Source organism: Oratosquilla oratoria, chromosome 12 (genome assembly GCF_046742065.1).
Source record: "Oratosquilla oratoria isolate Oo_2021 chromosome 12, ASM4674206v1, whole genome shotgun sequence".
Lineage (NCBI taxonomy): Eukaryota > Metazoa > Arthropoda > Malacostraca > Stomatopoda > Squillidae > Oratosquilla > Oratosquilla oratoria.
Genome location: NC_134788.1, coordinates 37,945,266 through 37,961,027, shown reverse-complemented (window position 1 = coordinate 37,961,027; position 15,762 = coordinate 37,945,266). Strand labels below are relative to the sequence as shown.

General features: G+C 37.0%; 1 protein-coding gene across 2 annotated transcripts; it reads right to left on the bottom strand.

Annotated features, from left to right (window-relative positions):
* Positions 1 to 654: 654 nt before the first annotated feature.
* On the bottom strand, positions 655 to 11,860 carry LOC143031439 (uncharacterized). 2 transcript variants are annotated; one of them, XM_076195247.1, is made up of 3 exons: positions 11,647 to 11,860; positions 8,838 to 9,092; positions 655 to 2,639 (listed from the first exon to the last, which is right to left on the bottom strand). In XM_076195247.1, exons 2-3 carry the CDS (start codon positions 8,846 to 8,848, stop codon positions 1,718 to 1,720), a joined length of 933 nt encoding a protein of 310 aa, XP_076051362.1. In that variant the 5' UTR covers positions 8,849 to 9,092; positions 11,647 to 11,860; the 3' UTR covers positions 655 to 1,717. The 2 variants fall into 2 exon arrangements, with proteins under 2 accessions (XP_076051362.1, XP_076051363.1); XM_076195248.1 differs by lacking the exon at positions 8,838 to 9,092.
* Between the last annotated feature and the right edge of the window lie 3,902 nt (positions 11,861 to 15,762).

The window sequence follows — 15,762 nt, the reverse complement described above, 5'->3', positions numbered from 1 at the left end:
ATGTTAAACTGTAACAAAACAGTATGAGTGAGTACTATATCAGAGTAGTACCATTAATGATATACTGCATTATTCTACAGCTGTATCAACATGTATGAGTGAGTACTATGGAGTAGTACCATTAATGATATACTACAATATGTAACAACATGTGGTTGTAGTGAATGCTACACTGTAACTAGGGTCACCTATTAATTAAATCTGACATTTAACCTAAATCTCAGGATGGAATGGGCAATTAGTATGAGCACTAGAGAGTAGTACATTATAACCTGAAGCATCAGAGGTAGGGTACAGGGGACCAGTACTCGAATGAGTAAAACAACAAGGAGAACGAGGAAAAAGGTCAGATCATAACTATTCTCGGACCCTACCTGAGACATATACCATATTATGACTGGCAAAACAAAGGTGGAAACCAATTTGTAAACATCAATCATTGGTATACTAAACTTCTGAAAAACAAAAAACAAAAAAACAAAAAAGGGTGGGGGGAGGTCAGAACAGTTATGAGTGAACACAGATTTGGATGGTATTACTCATGGAATCAGGTATCCCTCACTAAGCTAGTAGTACACAAAATCAAGGCTGTTCTCTGTCCATAGCTGAGACATATAGTAACCCTTGACTTTTTTCTTGAAGGTAACCTTGCTATTTGATTTCTTAATGGACACAGGTAGTGAGTTCCATAGTTGAGCACCTGTGAAGTGAAAACTGTTTTTGGTGAAGAGACCTGCATGAGGTACAATAAGAGACTCTTGACTGTTCTGGGTTTGGTTCTCAGCCGATAATGTAAAATTACAGCTCACATACAAGGGAACAGAATTATGAACGACATTGTAAACCTGGTTTAGTTTCAACTGCTGGACACGATATTTTACAGGTAACATTCCTACCTTGCTAAATTCTTCAATACCAATATGACTACATTGAGGTAAATTTTGTATGAATCTAATTATTGTATTTTGTGTAACCTGTAGCTGGGACTAGTTTTTTCTGCTCAAACTACTGTACCAAGAGCTACAAGCGTAATCAAAGTCATGTATGGGATAGAAGGAAAGCTGTTAAGAGCAGTCAAGAATTCTTATGAGAGTAGTAGAGCCTGTGTTAGAATCAGAAATGGAGAGAGCGAGTGGTTTGAGGTAAAGGTGTGACTTTGCCAGGGACCTGATATGTCACCTTGGCTGTTCAATTTAAACATGGATGGGGTGGTTCAAAAAGTGAATGGAAGAGTAATGGGTTGGTGATAGGAAATGGTTAAAGAAAATGGAGAGAAAAGTGGAAGATAGGCCAGTGGTTAAGGGTTAACAGCAAGATTAGTTCACCACTGCTGTTCCATTATGGTAGGTCTGAAAAACTAGGACCAACTTTTACACAATGTGTGTGAAAAATTCTAGATTTCTTGGCCACAAACAAGGGGTCAATTATTACTCAAGGATATATGGTAGGTACTGAAACTTATTTTGAGGGGTGGGAAAATGCTGATGCATTATTTCCATATAGACAATGACCAAGATCCACCAAGTTATACCAGCCAGCAGACAATTTGCAACTTCACAAGATGACCTGTGAGTGTGTTTCCATATGTCTCTTTAAAGTATCAGCAGCACGGGAGAAAGTAGCACCACAAGCAGTACACTCGTGTGCCTTTTCTCCTGTGTGCACCCTGAAATGTCTGTGTAGACTGCCTGCTTCTGAGAGAGCAGCACCACTCTGCTCACATTGATGTGGCCTCTCCCCCGTGTGTTTTGTTTTGTGGTTCCTCAAGTTGCTTGAGAAACCGGCCCCACAAAGCCCACGCTTGTGTGGTTTTACCTCTTGCCTTTTCTCTTGTGTGTACCCTGATATGATTGCGTAGCTTGCCTGCTTCCGAGAAAGCAGCACCACACTGCTCACATTCATATGGCTTCTCGCCGGTGTGTGTCCGTATGTGGGTGTGCAGTTGGCCTGTCTTGGAGAACGCAGCACCACAAAGCCCACACTGGTGTGGCTTCTCACCTGTGTGAGTTCGGATGTGTACCTTCAAACTTCCTGATGTTGTGAAAGCAGCATCGCACAAGGAACACTGGTACGGCCTCTCCCCTGTGTGAGTGCGTATGTGCACCTTGAGGTCACTCGGCCAGGAAAAGGCTGCGTGACAGAATGTGCACTTGCGGGGTTTGTCTTCTGTGTGTGTCTTCTTAATGTGGTCTTTGAGATCTCCTTTTTGATAAAAGGCCATATTACATTGTGGACAATTATATTGCATTTTCTCTTTACAGCAATCATCCATCACACCAGTGCTACCTGAAAGGGTGGAGTTAAAAGATTGATCTCTCTGGGAACTTTTCTGAACACAGACCTTACCATGGCACTCAAACTCATCTATTGTAGCAAATGTCAAGTGGCAAACATCACAATTTAATATTTCTTCCTCTTTGAAAGTCATATCAGTGTTCTCTAGTGTTGGACTGTCCTGTTGTGCTGCACAATAATCTTTGTAGGTATCAGGCTGAAATGGTTCTAATTTGATATGAGCCTTGGGAGGGGCATCTGTCTTGTGGGTCTGCTTTAGAAAGCTCTTATCATCTCTTCTCCACTGATTCAGGTCATCACTCACTAACTTGGACACTGTACTATCCATTTTACTTCTTGTCGGTCTGAAAGGAAGAGGTGAAAGTCAAGATATGCATTGGTTTGCATTATATACTAAATGTCTATATCTTATATCTTTATGTTCATGGCAACCTCACTGCTAAGCAGTAGTGTGAGTACAAACACACCTTAACTGTAGCAAAAGCTTTCAAGCCCACACATCAAAGATCTGACACAAAGAACCAACAAAAATACACCCAATAAAATCCATCACAAATACAGTCTTTAGACAAAAGAATGAAAATCTATGGTTTCCAAATAATTAATAAGAACCATTCTTGACTATAGTTCTGCAGTATGGTTCCAAATAATCAGCAAACACTTAACTATACATAAAGCATTGAGAGTGATAATAGGATACACCAAAACCACACCAATAGGACACCTGCACACAGAAACTAAAATCCTCCCCATAGAATATCATAGAAAATTAATCATGTGTACACAATTCTACACTAGAGCCCTCAACTCCACTCACCCATCTCATTACATCACACAAGCAGTGGCACTTGAATTAAAAAAAGCTGCTTACTACTCAAACATATAAAATAACTTACCACCAGTACCACACATCTACATGAAACCACATTCACAAGGTTTATACAACCATTGGATAAAAAATAGAAAGGCTTAAATGTGACAAAGCCAACAGAGGAAAAAAATAACGTGGAATTGATTATAATAACGGTTAAACACAGCCACATGAAAAGTAGAAAATTTGTAGTGATATATGTGCCCCAAAAAATATATTCTTGGACAGAGGGAGACCATTCCAAATTGTTGGACAACACAAAGCATGCATTAAATGAACTACTAGGAGGAGGATACATAGTAATTATGGGTGACTTTCTAAAGAAATATGCTGGGTAGATGTATACGCCTCATATACATGACTCAATAGGTAAAGGAAAATGCCAGATATAGAAACATCGAGACTAGACTTAATATCTACGTCAGAGCCTGAAATTGTCAATAAAATGGAATACAAGACACCAATTGGGGAGAGTGACTATGTACTAATACAGTTCAAACTAAAAGCGGAAATTGATTTGGGAAGAAATGAGAAAGACAGAAAAGGAATAATGTACAATAATCAGATTTAAAACTCAGGAAATTCTTTCTAAAAGTAAATAGGGAAAACTTCTTAAATGAAAAAACAAAGCTGGAAGAGAAATGGAATATATTAATCACTTCCATACGGTGACGCCTACGTAGGCGTCATGAGGAGCAAGTGGGTATGCGATGATGCCGACGTCGGGGTCTTGATTATATTTATTGTAGTCATACCTACGCAACCTCCATTCTCTCTAAACTGGCTTCATCATATTACACTGGTCAACAAAGATTTTTCATCAGAGTGAATTTGGTGTTGCCGGGATAGCATTTTTGACGCTGATTCCAAAACTGCAATCAGATTTTCTCTGGCACGTATAGTTTTTATGATGAAACCATATATGTAAATACATAGATTTAACCATTTTAATAGCCAAAGTGCTACTTTTTCTACATTTTATTAAGTTTATACTTTATGTATTTCATAGTTTTATGTGTCTATTTAGGAATCTATTTATTTCCTGTTTAATTATCTATTTATTTCAATTTTGGTTTATTTTATTTATTTCAGACATCTTATCGTACGTCTGGCAACCTGCATAATTGATACCTAACTGATAACAGCGAGCTACACTCGGCCTCTGTCTGCTGTTGTGTGAAGTGCTGTGCTGGTGGTAATCTGTTTAGAATCATTTGCTTATATCAATCAGCATGCCTCGAGAATGTATGAATCATTCCGACAAGTTCTGTTATGTCAGTGGCAATTTTACAACTAAACTACAACGACGAAATATTACAACCAACATTAAAAAAATATACAAACTTTACTTTGATTGCCATCTAGGTGACCTAGACCCATGGGCACCACATCAAATCTGTTCTGCTTGTTCAAACGGATTGCGCGATTGGGTGAACAAAAAGAAAGCTTCAATGCCGTTTGCCATGCCCATGATATGGAGGGAGCCGAGAGATCATCATGGAGACTGTTATTTTTGTAGTGTTAACCTAACCAGATTTTCTACAAAGAACAAACACAAGATTGTTTATCCAACCATGGATTCAGCACGTCGACCATGCCACACAGTGAAGAATTGCCCATTCCAATTCCCCCAGATGATGGAGCAAATTCTATTGAAAATGACGTGTATGACGATGAAGGTGTAACTGGTGGCATTCCCGGACCATCTGCAGATCCAGATTACACATTGGAAGGTAGAAATTTTGAGCCGAAACTATTAACCCAAGGACAATTGAATGATCTTGTGAGAGACCGATCACTGTCTAAAGAGAAAGCAGAGCTTCTCGCCTCAAGATTATAGGAGAACAACTTACTTCACAAAAATTTTCGTATCAGTTACTACCGAACGCGGAATTTTAATTTAGCAACATTCTTTACAGTAGATGGTCCTCTCTGTTATTGTCATGATATACATGGTCTATTCACAGGCTTGTCTCAGACGTATGTGGCATCTGACTGGCGTCTCTTCATTGATTCGTCCCAGAGAAGGCTCAAAGCAGTTCTTTTGCATAATGGAAATACAAAGCCATCCATCCCTATTGCCCATTCGGTCCATCTTAAAGAGACATATGACAATATGGATATACTACTTAAGGCAATCCAATATGATAGCCATCAATGGAACATCTGCGGTGATCTTAAAGTTATAGGAATGTTAATGGGTATGCAAGCAGGATTTACAAAATATTGTTGTTTCCTTTGCCTTTGGGACAGTCGTGCTACAAAAGAACACTACACCAAACATTCCTGGCCACTAAGAACTGCATATGTCCCAGGAACAAGCAGTGTCCAGTCTGTCCCTTTAGTTGACCCCCAAAAGATCTTCCTACCACCTCTCCACATTAAACTTAGTTTAATGAAGAATTTTGTTAAAGCAATGGGTAAAATCAATTCACAAGGGTTCCAATACATTTCTAAGAAATTTCCGAGTGTTAGTGCAGCAAAACTGAAGGAGGGAATATTTGTTGGGCCACAAATCAGGGAACTTTTAATGGATATTGAATTTGAACAGGCCCTCAGTCCATTGGAATTGAATGCTTGGCTGGCTTTCAAATGGATATGCGCAAACTTTCTGGGGAAGACAAAGTCCCATGCATATAAGGATGGAGTGGAGAAACTACTCAATGCTTTTAAAGAAATGGATTGTCGCATGTCATTGAAAATGCACTTCCTACACTCTCATATGGATTTCTTTCCCGAAAACCTTGGTGCAGTGAGTGACGAGCAAGGGGAACGTTTCCATCAAGATATTCATACTTGGAAGTTCGCTACCAAGGATTTTGGAACGAAAGCATGATTGCTGGATGTTGTATCGTGATAATCCAGACCAAATGTTTAAAAGAAAAGCATACTCTCAACGTTTTTAAGATCTTATAATGTTATGTAATGTAGATTAGTTTCTTATACTTCATTGCATTAAATTAATTTAGTGTTATATTTATTTTTTAGTTCTCACAAATGAATGATTTGCATGAAATGAGATTTATTACGTCCTACATATTCATAAAAATACATATATTTTTTCTAAAATACAAAAAAGCAAATAATTAAAAAACTATACGTGCTAGAACAAAAATGTGACCAGATTTGGATTCAGCATCAAAATTACATTCAGAAAAGCTTATTTATGTCTGTGATGAGAAAAAAAAGTTTCATTTTGTTGACCAGTGTTATCTATGGTTATCAAAATTCACGGGTGAAAGAGAACGAACGATTGAGCACTGACTTTATTTTTTATAATGCGATTACTATGATGCAACATCACACGTCAGGCAGCTAATGCTGCCAGACGTGCGATGTGCCCCGGAGTGAAGAGGTTAAAAATTTTATAAAGAAGGAATAGATAAATATGTACCAAAAACAGAAGCAGGAATGGGTGTACATTAAGTGCTGGTACAACAAAAAATGTAGTGAGGCAAAAGATAGAATAGACAAAGCTTGGAAAAGATGGGGGGGGGAATGGTAAGTGTCAAATACGCATCGAACTAAAAAATAAATACATAAAAATACACAGGGAAGAAAAAAGAAACCACAAAAAAGACATAACAGACAAATGTAAGGACCAACCTAAATTATTCTACAGGTATGTAAATGGTCAATTAAAAAATAAACAAGAAATAACGAGACTGCATCAAGGGAATGAGGAATATATAGAAGATGTAGAAATGGCTGAAATTATGAACAAACATTTTAAATCTATATTCACAATTGAAAATACACAAAATTGGAATGAAGAACAGAAAGACTTCCCCAATATAAGAAATAAATGTCGCACAGAAATAAATAAGGAACCAAATAATATACCTTGATGTAAAAAAATCACATGGTCTGGACAGAATTACAAATTGGATACTAAAAGAATGTATAGATGAACTAACCAACAAAATAGATTGCTCACTCAAAGAAGGAAAGGTACCACAAGATTGGAAAAATGCAAATATTGTACCAATACATAAAGGGGGAGATAAGGAAGACCCAACAAACTATAGATTGATCTCCCTTACGAGCACAATAGCTAAAATATGTGAAAAAAAATGATCAAAAGTAGATGGACTAAACATCTGGAAGAAAATAATATACTGAATCCAAAACAATTTAGCTTTAGACAAGAAAGATTATGTGACACTATCTTGATTTGCTTTTACTCGAGGGTAAAAGACATAGTGCAAGAAAGGGATGGATGGGTTGATTGTGCTTTCCTAGATTTACAAAAGGCATTTGATAAAGTACCACACAAAAAGCTACTAGGAAAGCTCAAAATAACAGGTGTACAAGGAAAGTTATTGAAATGGGTGGAAGATTTCTTGAATGGAAGAAGAATAAGGGTGATACTTAGAGACAAAACCTCAGCCAGGGAAGAAATGATAAGTGGAGTCCCACAAGGTTCTGTATTAGCGCCCATAATGTTTGCTACTTTATAAATGACATGGACAAAGGTGTAGAATGTTATATGAACTTTTTTGCAATGATGCAAAACTACTAAAGAAACTAAGTACAGAAAAAGATTGTGAATCACTATAGAGAGACCTGGACAAAGTCTGGGAATGAAGTCAAAAGTGGGAAGTAAACTTCAACATCGGGAAATGTAGTATAACAGAGTTTGGAAAAAGTAAAAATACAATATCAGGGCAATATAAAATTGGTACAAAGGAAGTAAAAAAAAGTTAGCTTGGAAAAGGACCTAGAAGTAATTACAGTATTAACAAAAATTTGACACCATACAAACATATTAACAAAATAGTAAGAGAAACCTACAATTTACTAAAATCAATAAAGGTGGCTGTTAACTACTTGGATGAGGTAATGGTAAAGAAAATATTAGTCACACTGATGAGACCAAGATTGGAGTATGCTGCAACACTATGGACACCCAGCACAAAAAAGAATATAAAGATATTAAAAAGATTCCACAGAGCAACAATGAAGATGGCACCAACACTTTCAGAACTGACATATGAACAAAGATTGTCCAAACTGGAACTACCATCCCTGGAACAAAGATGAGAAAGAGGAGATCTACTGACCATTTACAGAATCATGAAAGGCATGCAAGTCCTTGACAGAGAAGATTTATTGAAGTGGGACAAAAGAAAGATAAGAGAACATGAAAAGAAACTCAAAAAGGATAGTTATTGAAGAGATCTGGAAAAAAAAAAAAATAGTTTCCCACACAGAGTGGTGGATGTCTGGAACAAATTGGATGAAACCATAGTATGTGCAAAAAGTATACAAGAATTTAAGAACAAACTAGATGTTGAGCGAGCGATACAAAGACGGGTCACTACAAGCATAGTTCTCTTCCCATAAAATACAACTAGGTAAATACATTAATCTTACTAGAGAAGCTCCTCAAGACATACCACCAAATCCTCTTCAGACATTAGCCCCACAAAAACCCCTCTCAAGAAACCACACTAGCCTGCAAGTGTTCATGATACCACCCAGCACTAGACAGTATCATCAGAGAAAAAGCCTGGACTCACAATCAAACTACCCTAGATGTAACCACCATATGGAAGACACTGAACACCTTATCCTACACTGCTCCACACTAACACTTCCTGGACAACAACACAGTATATCTTCCCCAAGTGACCTATGGGCCTGCCTGTTGGCCACTGCCGGTTGTTACCTGGGAGTCATGGATCTCCTGCAGGAGAGAGAGACCTTCTAGGAAAATGGATTGACCAATCTATTTAGGGTTGCATTTCTTCCTTGAACCTCTAGCAACATCTTTTTCACTGGAGCACTGGTTTGTGAATTCTTGTGATACCTCGTCTATGGATGAATGTTGGGTCTTCCAATTTTTTTTCCTATTTCTTCTGTGTTATCTCACCATATTGCTTTCTTATAGTTTTTGTATTCTAATGTGTAGGCTTGATCATTTCTGCAAGTGATACAAAGAGACCATGGATGTGATTGGAATGAAGGGGAGGAGCTCACACTGGTATGTCTGGGGATGTTACTTGCTGGTTGTGTTCTACAGGTTGTCTAGTGGGTGTTTGCCGGAGTTCAGTATATCTAGATTTGGAAGTTATTCTTGTACTTTTCCTCTCTAATTTGTTGTTTGTGTGAGCAGCCATACTGGATGGTGTGCACACATCACCTCACAGCATGTAGGTTGTTAACACATTTAAGGGTTGGAGTTCGGGAGAGTAGCCTTGGGGGCTGATGTGGAAGATGGTGTGTAGATGTTTCTGATACTATATGTTTTCTTTATTTGCATTTGGATTGTAATCAATTCTGTACAGGGCAGAAACATGGAACATAAGAGAGGAAGAGAGGAGTTTGAAGGTGTTTGAGATGAAATGTCTGAGAAGTATGATAGGGGTTACTAGGCTAGATAGAGTGAGAAATGAGGTGAGGAGGAGAACAGGGGTGGAAAGAGAGTTGGGAGATAGGGTTGATGAAAGAGTATTAGGATGGTTTGGACACATGGAAAGAATGAGTGAAGAAAGATTAGTAAAAGAGGTGTGGAAGGCAGAGGTGGAAGGAGTGAATATGAAGGAGCGTCCTAGGATGAGATGGATGGATGGAGTAAAAGGGGCATTACAAAAGAAAGGAATGTCTGTTGAGGAAGGACGGGAGAGGACAGAAGATAGGGGTGAATGGAGAAGGGTTGTGTATGGATGATGCTGTGATACATGAGGGAAAGTGGGTGGGAGATTGGGGGTAAGGAAGTATGTATGAGAAAAAGTTTGATGCAGCCCGAAGGGATTTCTCCCCGTCTTCTCCTTTTCTGCATGAGGGGATGGAGAGGGGGGTGGGGTGGGGGTCACCGAATTTATGAAGCGGCCTTGCTGTGGATGTGCTGTGTCTTGCAACACTGTTTCTGACCCAGGGCAGTGGACAGGATGCATGGATGACCCGTCATCCAGGAGGTGCCAAGATGAGAGGGAGGAGGGGGGAGGGCAGTGGAGTATGTAGGAGTGCTTTCTATGCATTTTTCTTTTTGGCTACCCTCCGTGTAAGGGGGAAAAATCCTTTGGTATATGTATTCTATTTTTGTTTTTTTCCAAATTCCATTATGCTACATTTCTTAATGTTAGAGTTCATTTCACATCTCTGACTCCATTCCCATATTTTGTCCAGGTCTTCTTGTAGCGATCTGCAATCTTCTTCTGTGCTTACCCTCTTGAGTAATTTGGCATCGTCAGCAAAGAAGTTCATGTATCATTTCACTCCCTCATCCATATCATTTATATATATGGCAAACATCAAAGGAGCCAATACAGAGCCTTGTGGGATGCCACTTATCACGTCTTCCCAGTTCATATTTTTGTAGGACCCCATGGATATACCGTGGCTCCTTTCCTATATCAAAATATAAGTAATAATTTTCTCGGGAACTATGGTCAGTAGTCTTCCCATAACTATGATGCTATGAATTGTCAATGGATGACAGAATCAGCCCAAAGGAAATGGTAGTTAATTGTATCAGGTTTCTGCATGTTCATAAATGACATTCTAGATATATAAAAAAATACTGCAATATTCTATTTATTGTAGTAAATAAAATTTATAAAATTCTGTAATCATGCCAACATGGATATTTATCATAAAACTTACTCCTAACCTAACTTAATCTAGTATGATCATTCCATAGGAAGAAACAGATCGCTAAATTTTTAAAAGTGCACACCTACTCAATATAGCAATAGAAAATTAAATAACAAATTTGTTAATTATTATACATTGTAATATATGTTACTCTTGGCAGCAATCAATAACTTAAAAAGTTGCTAAAAGCTATACACATACGTATCCATTTTGACTGCTTGAGACGCCATCTTTACTTTGATTGATGCACTGGTCAAAGAAAATAAAGTATGATAGATTTGTCTATCCTTACCTAACCTAGCCTGCACTTAGTAATGCAGCACCTATAATTCTAGAAATCATATGGGTCATCATTGTCAACCTCCAAATCTATCAAAACAAAGATGGTGTCTACAGGATTTGATGCAACTTAATTAGTCTGTGTATAGCTGCAACTTTCTGTAATTGATTTCTGCCAAAAATTTATTACATTGATGTTTAATATTTTACAAAATTAATATTTAATTTTCTAATGCTATAGTATATCATGTACGTGTAAAGTTCTAAAATAATACCAACAGATCTTACAATTGCAAGAAATGAATAGTGAAAAATGTGTTTGCATTTATATGTATTAATGATACCAATGTCATCCAAAGTAATGTTGCTCACTTCGATCCCTCTATGGAACTGATAACATGATACATTTGTGGTAATTACATAGGCCAGACACGTCCAGTCATGCATAAAGTCACAAGATCACAACAATACAATCCTTACAACTTCGGTCTATAGTGGATTTCTTTAATTTATATTTTTACTATAAGTGAATTTGCAGGGAGAGTGTATTTCATACAATTAGTGTGTCTGTAGAAGGTGCTCAATTCGAAATTGTTACTTACTTCGAAAGAGACTGCTCAGATACAGGACGTAATCTTGTTGTCTTTACATGAAGATGAGGGTATTTGTTCAGTTGTATACATGGACGCGATATAGCGTTAGAAAATTAAGCATTAATTTTGTAAATTATAATACATGAACGAAATATGCGATTTTCTTGGCGAAAATTGAAATAAAAAATACTTTGTTACATGCTAACGACCGAAGTCGCTAACATTGGATCGGGACGCCACCTTGTCGTTTGTCAAGTGTTGTCTGTATATATACAGTATATATATATATATATATATATTCATATATATATATATATATATATATATATGTATATATATATATATTTATATATATATATATAAATAAATATATATGTGTGTATTTATGTGTGTGTGTGTGTGTGTGTGATATATATATATATATATATATATATATATATATATATATATATATATATATATACATATATATGTATATATATATATATGCATGCATTATCAAAATCGACAGCATTAAAGAGGTTGTTAATCTTCTTATGGGTATTCTCCAGCTTTCTAACCAATACTCTGCCATTTGGAGGGTGGGCATAGACCAAGTTGCCAAAATGATTAATTTATTCCTGATGATGTCTCTTTGTCACACGAAACTTTTAATAAATGAATCATTTTGGCAACTTGGTCTATGCTCACCCTCCAAATGGCAGAGTATTGGTTAGAAACCTGGAGAATACCCATAAGAAGATTAATAACCTCCTTAATGCTGTCGATTTTAATAATGCATGCATACAAGAGAATCTGCTCCCCAGAGATTCAAATATATATATATATATATATATATATATATATATATATATATATATATATACATATATATATATATATATATATATATATATGTATGTATGTATATATATGTATGTATGTATTTACCTAGTTGTATTTCACGGGAAGGGGAGCTACGCTCGTAGTGTCCCGTCTCCATATCTCATTTTATCTAAACTATTTCTAAATTCATGTATTGTTCTTGCACACACTACCCCTTCATCCAACTTGTTCCAACTGTCTATTACTCTGTGAGGAAAGCTGTTTTTTCAGATCTCTTCTACAGCCGTCCTTCTTGATCGCCTTTCCGTGTCCTCTTGTATTTCTATCATCCCATTTTATCAGATTCTCTCTATCAATAACTTCTATGCCTTTCATGATTCTCTGTGTGTGTATTTACCTAGTTGTATTTACCTAGTTGTATTTTACGGGAAGGGGAGCTATGCTCGTGTTGTCCCGTCTTCATATCTCATTTTATCTAAGCTATTTTTAAATTCATGTATTGTTTTTGCACACACCACTTTCTCATCTAACTTGTTCCAACTATCTATTACTCTGTGAGTAAAGCTGTTCTTTTTCAGGTCTCTTCTATAGCTGTTTTTCTTGATTTTCTTTCCGTGCCCTCTTGTATTTCTATCATCCCATTTTATCAGATTCTCTCTATCAGTAATTTTTATGCTTTTCATGATTCTATAAATAGCTATCAAATCTCCTCTCTCTCTTCTTTGCTCTAGTGTCTGTAGTTCAAGTTTTGCTAGTCTCTCTTCATATGATAGTTTTGAGAGTGTAGGTGCCAATTTTGTAATTGCTCTTTGTATTCTTTCAAGTTTTTTTGTACTTTTTTTTGTACTTGGTGACCATATCGTTCCTGCATATTCCAATCTTGGTCTTATCAGGGTGATTAGAATTTTCTTCACCATTTCTTCATCCAGGTATGTAAATGCAACTTTGATTGTTCTTATTAAATTATAGGTTTCTCCAAAAATATTATTTATATGTTTCTCAGGTGACATATTATTCATAACAATGACTCCCAGGTCCTTTTCATTTTCTATTTTTTTTATTCCTTTTTCTCCCAATTTATATGCTCCTGTCATTCTGTTTTTGCTTTTTCCAAATTCCATTATACTACACTTCTTTGTATTGAACTCCATCTCCCACTTCCTACTCCATTCCTGTACTTTATTTAGATCTCTCTGTAGTGATTCACAATCTTCTTCCGTGTTCACTTTTTTCAATAGTTTTGCATCATCTGCAAAGAAGCTCATATAGCTTTCAATTCCTTCATCCATATCATTAATATATATAGCAAACATTATTGGGGCCAGAACTGTTCCTTGTGGAACACCGCTTATTACTTCATCCCATTTTGAGTGTTGGTCTCTTATCACTACTCTCATTTTTCTTTCTTGCAAAAAGTCTTCCATCCAATTTAGCAGTTTGCCCTGTATTCCTCCTTCAGTTTCTAATTTCTTAAGTAACTTCTTATGTGGTACTTTGTCAAAAGCTTTTTTTAGGTCTAGAAATGCACAATCAGCCCATCCATTCCTTTCTTGTATTATATCTATTAGCCTTGAATAGAAACATATTAGATTGGTGACGCATGATCGTCCTTGTCTGAATCCAAATTGCCTTGGATTTAGCTCGTTGTTTTTCCTAAATATTTTACCCATCTATTTTTGACAATTCTTTCATAAATTTTTGCTATTGTACTTGTTAGAGAGACTGGCTTATAGTTGGTAGGGTCTTCTTTATTTCCCCCTTTATATATAGGTACTATATTTGCTTTTTTCAGTCTTTTGGAACTTTACCTTCTTTCAAGGAACTGTTTATTATGCTATGTATTATGTCTGCCAATTCATTCCTGCATTCTTTCAAAATCCAGTTTGCTATTTCATCTGGTCCATGCGATTTTCTGACATCAAGATTACTCAAGTGTTTCAATATTTCATTTTTTGTTACTTCTATTTCTTCCATAGGGGGGACTTTCTCTTTCCATTCGTTCTCTTCAGGTTGTATGTTCTCCCTTGTAAACACTGATTTAAAATGTTTGTTCATAATTTCCGCCATTTCAATTTCCTCTGTGTATTCAACACCTTGTCTTAATTTCTCCAAATCTTGTTTGTTTTCCAGTTTGTTGTTTACAAATGTGTAAAATAGTTTTGGTTGATCTTTACATTTTTCTATGACATCTTTTTCATATTTTCTCTTTTCCTCTCTGCACGCTTGTACATATTCATTTCTATAACAAGTATATATTTTCCATTTTTCTGGTATTTTGTTTTTCTTCCATTTGGCCCAAGCTTTGTCTCTTTTGTCTTTTATCTTCCTACAACTTTTATTGTACCAGCACTTTACATATTCTTTTTCTTGTTTTTGTCTTGGGACATACTACTCATTATTCTTTGTAGACGTTAATCAAAATACTAAAAATAAGCTCAGTATGGACGTCGATGTGCCTTTTTTCCACGGAACTGAACGCAAAGAAAACGAATATACAAACGTTAGGATTTGGATCTCGTTTCGCAAATTCATTTAAAAATAATAGATTATCAAATAATAAATTGATAAACTAAAATGTAAGTAGAGAGGAAGAACATCATTTCAACTTTGTGTTGTCAAGTGTAGACCTTGTGGTCTCTTGCAGTCTACTTCATTTTTGGGCTAATTTCTCCCGTCCATATCCGTTACACACTACACCACCTGTTACACACACAACACCCGTTACATATACACCCATAACTTCGTTACACTCACACATCAGCATCCGTTACACACGCTACATCAAGGACCATATACATGGTCAAACGGTTTATCAAACGGGTTTGACCGTGTGAATGTGGGTATTTGTTTGTCAAACGTATTTGACAAACCGGACTTGACCGTGTGACCGGGGAATTTGGTTGTCAAACATTTGACAAATCGTTTGTCAAACGGTGTTTGGCCGTGTGAATGAGGTGTTTGTCAAACATATTTGACAAACAGTTTGTCTAACCGGGTTTGACCGTGTGACACCCTTCGTTTTTGTCCTCCGCCATGCAGGTTCTCCCGCAAGACCTTGGGGGGCTCTACGGAGACACGTACAGTACGTAGGGCGAGGCCAACGTCATCCTGTCGGGGGGGGGGGCACCCACACCCACCCACTCGTCGGGCCCCGCGGGCTACCTAACCAGCAGTACCTCTTGTACGACGTCACGTCACCAGCCAGGGCTACGTCGTCAAGAAGACGTCTGACGCCATCATAGTATACTGTCCAGGGCATCGTCAAGGTGGGTCCAACCAAGAAGCATTTTATCGACATTT